The sequence below is a fragment of the Gastrolobium bilobum genome, unplaced genomic scaffold (genome assembly GCF_033153095.1).
Source record: "Gastrolobium bilobum isolate Gb01-03AN ecotype WA unplaced genomic scaffold, APGP_CSIRO_Gbil_v1 utg39525, whole genome shotgun sequence".
NCBI classification, from domain to species: Eukaryota; Viridiplantae; Streptophyta; class Magnoliopsida; order Fabales; family Fabaceae; genus Gastrolobium; species Gastrolobium bilobum.
This window is the reverse complement of record NW_026895757.1, coordinates 119,944-126,421: the sequence shown is the minus strand read 5'-3', so window position 1 is coordinate 126,421 and position 6,478 is coordinate 119,944. Positions and strand designations below refer to the sequence as shown.

General features: G+C 37.1%; 1 protein-coding gene across 2 annotated transcripts; it reads left to right on the top strand.

The window, feature by feature from the left end:
- The first annotated feature begins 556 nt into the window (after positions 1-556).
- Positions 557-6,104, top strand: LOC133295671 (uncharacterized). Of its 2 annotated transcripts, XM_061494513.1 has the most exons (6): positions 557-935; positions 1,096-1,850; positions 2,059-2,813; positions 2,914-3,003; positions 4,697-5,464; positions 5,582-6,104. In XM_061494513.1, the coding sequence occupies exons 2-6, from the start codon at positions 1,742-1,744 to the stop codon at positions 5,720-5,722; spliced, it is 1,863 nt and encodes a 620-aa protein (XP_061350497.1). In that variant the 5' UTR covers positions 557-935; positions 1,096-1,741; the 3' UTR covers positions 5,723-6,104. The 2 variants fall into 2 exon arrangements, with proteins under 2 accessions (XP_061350497.1, XP_061350498.1); XM_061494514.1 differs by having other exon boundaries at positions 557-1,850; positions 4,709-5,464.
- Positions 6,105-6,478: the final 374 nt, after the last annotated feature.

Below are 6,478 nucleotides of genomic sequence, written 5' to 3'. Positions count from 1 at the left end.
GATAAGTCTCTTAATATATTTTTAAAATAATACATGTTATTTATTTTTTTTAAATTAAGTTTGATTTTAAATAATTAGGTACTTAATTTTTAATCTATGCTTTTGCATTGTACTTGAATTAATTATGCATATTTTATTTATAATTTTAAATACTATCTAATTTATTTTAAAAATTTGCTCCCATGAAGCAGCAGTGGATGCCCCTCACCCACACCGTGACCGTTTGTGGTCAAGAAAAAATCATACATGCATCAAATAATCAAATTTTAGGGATATGGGAAAAGAAGAGTACAAGAAAAAAGCGAAAGGGTTTTTACCAAAAAAAATAAAATAAAATAAAATAAAATAAAAGAAGACTCAAAGAAGGTCAGGGTACGGTATTAAAAAAGAAAAAAGAAAAAAGGTCAAGGTTAGAATTTGGGAGGCGCAGCGAAGGAAACGTCAGAATTAAGAGTGAGGAAAAATAATAATAATTAAAATTACACACGTATATATTTTGTTTTTGATATTAATATCCTAATTTGATTTGTAATTTGATAATTGCATTTAGAAGAAGAGGCTGTTCTTCATACGTTTCATCCTCAGTATCCTAAACTAACAGAAATTATACCTTCTCTCGCGTTCTCTCTCACACACCCACACCCACACCCACACCACACCACATCGCACTTCTCACAAAAACAAAACCCTATTCTCTATTTTCACACTCTCTGTCTCTTCTTCTTCTTCTTCTTATATCTCAATCAATCCCATTTCGCTCTCTCAAAAATCACACGTTGCTATTCGTACAAAAACTCTTTCTCTTGTTCTTGTTCTTCTTGTTCCCTCTTAAACGCATTCTTCTAATCGGCAATACCACTGCTACGTTAGGCGGTTATTGAAACGGCTGCGTTTCCTTATCTTCATCAATCACTGCCTCTCTCTCTAACTCTAGGGTTAGTTTCTTCCCTTTTTTTTTGTTTCTCTTTCCTCCTCTCGCTTTCTAATTTCCCCAAATTTCCTCCCTCTGTAACCCTAGGTTCCGGAGGAGTTTTTTCCACATGCGTATTTTCTAGGGTTTCTATTGTCTCTACGTAATTTTTCGGTGTCTTACAGGGCTCAATTCTTGGTGCTAAACTGTTTGATGGTTGGCTTAACGATTTATAGAGTTTTACCATTGTTTTCGTAGTCGTGCTTTTTGGTTCGGGGATCGATTTCTTTTCAATATTTTCCCCCTGAAGAGGTGATGCCTCTCTGAGTTTTCGAGGTCTTATGCGAATCCATCTTTCTATTTGAAGATGGAGGCGTAGAGAAGCTTTTCCTTCACAGCATTGTTAAGTCACGGGGCTCTTGTTTCCTTCTCCTTTGTTTTGGCGCGTTGCGGTGTCTGTTTGTGGTTTGTTGGAGGGCCCCTTTCAGTTAAGCATTGTTGGAGCCGTTACGGTCTTGAATCTGTGGTTAATTTTGTAAACCGTTTGGAAGGTTGGAAGTTAATCTGTGATTAATTTTCTTGAATCTGTGATTAAGTTTGGGGGTTGTAGCTTCTGTGAAGATAAGCTGGTGTTACTCATTACTCCACTGCCAGACGGACGATAGTGTTATTCTTGATTAGTTTCGGGTATCTAGAATAAAGAAAGATGAGGGGTATGAGTTAGAATCAGTAGTTTCACGTTTAAGTATATTAGTGCTGTTCTAGGGGTAGGGCTGGTGAAGAAGGTGCACGAGCTTTTTTAGTTGATTCTGATCATGTTCAGTGTTCGTTATGGAAAAAAGTGAACCTGCATTAGTTCCAGAATGGTTGAGAAGTGCTGGAAGTGTTGCCGGGGCTGGCAGTTCAGCCCACCATTTTACATCTTCGTCTACTCACACGGGTATTTTCAATGTCCTGAATTGTTTACATATTTTGATGCGCAGTTTAAATAATTCAAAACATTATAATAGAATCTTATTCCTTTTTTTCTTGCAATCATATATCTAAGAATCACAGTTTTTTTGAAACTTGCAAGTTTATAACAGAGTTTTCTTCATAAAAAGGGGGGAAAGAATCATAAATTAATAACTCTTAATATTTTTGTTTAGATGCTCCTCATGTACACCATCACACAAGGAATAGATCTTCTAAGGCAACTAGTGAATTTGATAGCCCTCGCTCTGTGTTTCTTGAACGGACATTTTCATCAAATTCTCGGAGGGGTTCAATCAATGGTTCTGCCAAGCATGCATATAGTAGTTTCAACAGAAGTCATCGTGATAAGGACCGTGATAGAGACAAAGATAGATCGAATTTCGGAGACCACTGGGATCGTGACTGTTCTGAACCATTGGCCGACCTCTTTTCGGGAAGGATAGAGAGGGATACTTTGCGGCGTTCTCATTCAATGGTTTCCAGGAAACAGAGTGAGCTTTTGCCCCACAGAGTTACAGTAGATACAAAATCTGGTGGCAACAGCAGCCAGAACAATGGCAATGACATACTTTCTGGTGGTAGTATTGGTAGTAGCATTCAGAAAGCTGTTTTTGATAAGGATTTTCCATCACTTGGAGCTGAAGAGAGGCAGGGAATTACTGAAATAAGGAGAGTTTCATCTCCCGGTTTGGGTGCTACTGCTAGTCAAACTCTCCCTGTAGGCAGTTCAGCTTTGATTGGAGGGGAGGGATGGACATCTGCACTAGCAGAGGTACCTACTATAATTGGCAGCACTAGTACTGGATCTCTGACTGTGCAGCAAACTGGTACTCCTACTTCTGGGTCTGTACTTTCAAGTACAACAGCTGGTCTTAATATGGCTGAAGCTTTGGCACAGACTCCATCCCGAGCTCGTTCTACTCCTCTGGTAGTTGAGCTAGTTGTCTATCATTATCTTCTTCATTCTTATACTTCCAATGATTTTATTTATTTTCATGACCAGTTAATAAGGCCTTGATCAATTATAGGTGTCAGTCAAAACCCAAAGGCTTGAGGAATTGGCTATAAAGCAGTCAAGACAGTTGATTCCAGTAACACCATCAATGCCTAAGGCTTTGGTGAGAAAATTGCCTTGTGAAAGATTTGTTTTATCGGTCATATATTGCAAATTTTGGTTTGTTTTAAATTTTATCAGGGCATTTGATTTCTTAATTTGATACTGCACTTGTCTTTTGTCCATTCGCTTTTCTTGTGACGGGGTGTTATTTAGTACTAAACAACTGAGTTGAGGTTGAGAATTCGGAATAAGTACCAGAAATTTCAAAGTTGTTAACAACCTGGAATGCTTTAGCGAGGGTGGGGTTCTAGGGAAGACACTAGACTTTGAAAGAGAAAAATATCAGAATTAGTTGATGTAAAAGTTCTTACTAGTTTCGTTTTGTATTCTGTTTTTATCATTTCATGATCGCCGGACTTCGGTCATGAATTAGTGCCCATTACAAATTAGTGTTCTTGCAATCTTATGTTGCTTTATTGTTGTAAGTCTAATATTATTGCAAACTAATTTTCTATAATAGTTTTTACTTTCTTTTTTCTCCATGAATTGTGTGATATGACTTTTACTTGGGCGCTGTGTTCAGCTTTATTCTATTTATATTTGTTTTAGATAAATAAAAGGAATAAGAAACAGAAGTTTTGTCCTATTATTGTGTTGAACTTAGTTTACAGTTTTGTGGAACTGATTGGATGTAACTATAGAACAAATAAATCATTTTTACGTATCCATCTTCTTGATGAATATTGTTTGTGTTTATTTTTTACAGTGTGTGATGCATGTGGGAAATGCAAATAAATCATTTTTATTTGATTGCTCCTCCTTACACAATGCACAAAATTATGACTACAGAGGGGTATATATGGAATCTACAAGTTGTTTTAGTTATTACCCTCTCTCAGCTGTCCTCCCTCTATAAAGGTCACATGTGTGGCATCTTTGGCATCCATCCTCTGAATTTATTCTTTAATTCCTTTATGAAACTGTAATTTTTCTATCCTAACCCGAATTTGAAGCGATGCGGGTCGCAATTTCGGTTCTTAAATATGAAATAAATTGGTTAATTGGTAGCATTAGAAAAGATGATACATTAGCCAAGTAATTTATTTATTTATTTTGCAGTTTTCATTTTTAGAATTGGTTTTATAGCCTGAATTTGAATCAGGAAGCAGATCCCTTGTATCATCAGTTGGTATCTTGTTCTGCTGAGATTCTTTCATGCATATTGTGGATCAAAGAGTTTATGAATGGGCAGTTAATTTTACAAATGCTGCATGGTTTCGCCTGTTTTACTTTTTATGCGATTTCTTGACATTGGTTTAGGCATGCGCACTGAGGTTGCTGTACTACTGGTGGTACTGTGATGGTTTGTGGGTGTGTGTCTATTCTAATTTTTTTATTTATGTTAAGTACTGTTAATTTGATCTTGTGAAATGTGCTATATATATATATATATATATATATATATATATACAGGTTTGATTATAATATTTCAATTTTGTCAAAATTGACTTTGATGGTATATTGGTCTGTGTCTGCATCCATTATATATGAATCTGTGGAGGATGCTTGATTTGGATTATGTATAATGATACTTTTCCTTTTGTTCTTAAAATGTCAATGATATCAAAATTGAATATTGTTTAGATTAGTAGAACATCAGAAATACTGAATATCATTATATTCTAGCAACATGTATCTGTCTTCTATTTGATAAATTATAGTTTTTTCTTAAATCCTTGGTGATTTTCTGATAGTTTTCTTTTCAGGTCAACAATTCTTCTGAGAAATCAAAGCCCAAGACAACAGTCAGAAATGCTGAGATGAATATGGCTGCCAAGATTGTGCCGCAGCAACCCTCTGCATTGCACATTGCTAGTCATTCCGTTCACAGTGGAAATGCAAAAGGTGATGCTCCAAAGACATCTGGAAAGTTTACTGATCTTAAATCAGTGGTGTGGGAAAATGGTGTTACCCCCGCCTCCAAGGATGCTTCAAGTCCAACACATAATTCTAACAGCAGACCTGGAAATCATCATGCTGTTGCTTTACCAGCTGCTTCTACTACACCTTTGAGGAACCCCAATAACCTCAAATCCTCCACAGAACGGAAGCGGACTTCTTTGGATCTGAAATTAGGTTCCACTGTGGATAAGAAACATTCTATCTCTCAGGTGCAGAGCCGGAATGATTTCTTTAATCTCATCAAGAAAAAAACTCTGACAAACTCCTCAGTTCTTCCAGATTCCAGCCCAGTGGTTTTATCTCCCACAATGGACAAATCTGGTGAAGTAAATAGGGAAGCAGTTGGCACTCCTGCAAGTCCTCAAGATCTTGGAAATGGTGCAGACGTAACTAGCAATGGTAATGCCCATGTGGAGGTTCACAGACTTCCTGATAATGAAGAGAAAGATACAGTTCCTGATGAGGAAGAGGCTGCATTCCTCCGTTCTCTTGGCTGGGAGGAGGATTCTGGTGAGGATGAAGGCCTCACAGAAGAGGAGATCAATGCCTTCTATCAGGAGGTGAGTATCTATCAACCTGATTTAGTTTTGTATTCATTGATTTCTTAATTTCTTAAAGCCTTATGTATTCATGTTGGCCGAATTATTTGCTTATACTTTGTTAATTTTGTTTTGTAGTGCATGAAATTGGGCACCACTACATTAAAGCTATGCCAGGGCATGCAGCCAAAGTTGTCCAAGTTTTTTGAATCTTATGCCACTAACTTGCGTGGAGCTTCTGCTGAATTGAGTTCTTCTGACTCCAGATCTGAAGCTTGATGTTCGTTTTATCATGGATAGATGCCAGTTTCATTTTTTTAATGGCAGATGGCTAGTAACATTCTTCCCTTTTGTTTTTAAAGAAGGCTGATGATTTGGGAGTGAAAGAAGAGGGTGGGTTTTGATTGGAACCCTGGATTTTGCAAATATTGCAATAAGTTACAGGTGCCTCAGTCCTGCCTGCTTAGCGGGGGATTTTTTCTTCCTTTTTTTTGCGTTAAAAGCTATAGGTTGGTTGGGTAGGGGTAGGGTAGGGGCTATTTTGTCTGTAGTGGAAGGTGCTGCGCAATTGCATCTCTTGGGGTATTTTGATCCGTTTTTCTTTCAAGAGGGTTTGATTCTACATGATAAAGTTTATGATATTTTTGGTCAATTTTACGAAAAAGGGAAATTAAAAGTTTACTTCGAATTTTAGAGCATTTTGATATGATTATTCTTTGAAGTATTCCTTTTTTCATGCTGTGACCGGTTCATTTTCTGGTAGTGGTTATCGTAGCACTGTCAAAATTCATGTGAATGAAAATGCGATACACAATGCGGACTCACTAAAATCTGTTCTCCGTTGACTGTTATATAGTCATTTGTCAATTTAAAATGCCCGCATAATACTTGGGAAGAGAAAGAAATGCTAGCTGGCACAATACCAATCCCTTTTGTCCCTTGTGAGTTGTGACTCTAGGATAGCTCTTCCTCACATTGTGCTCATAGCAAAGACATGTACAGCCACGTCAGATTTTTAGGCGAGTTGATTTTGTT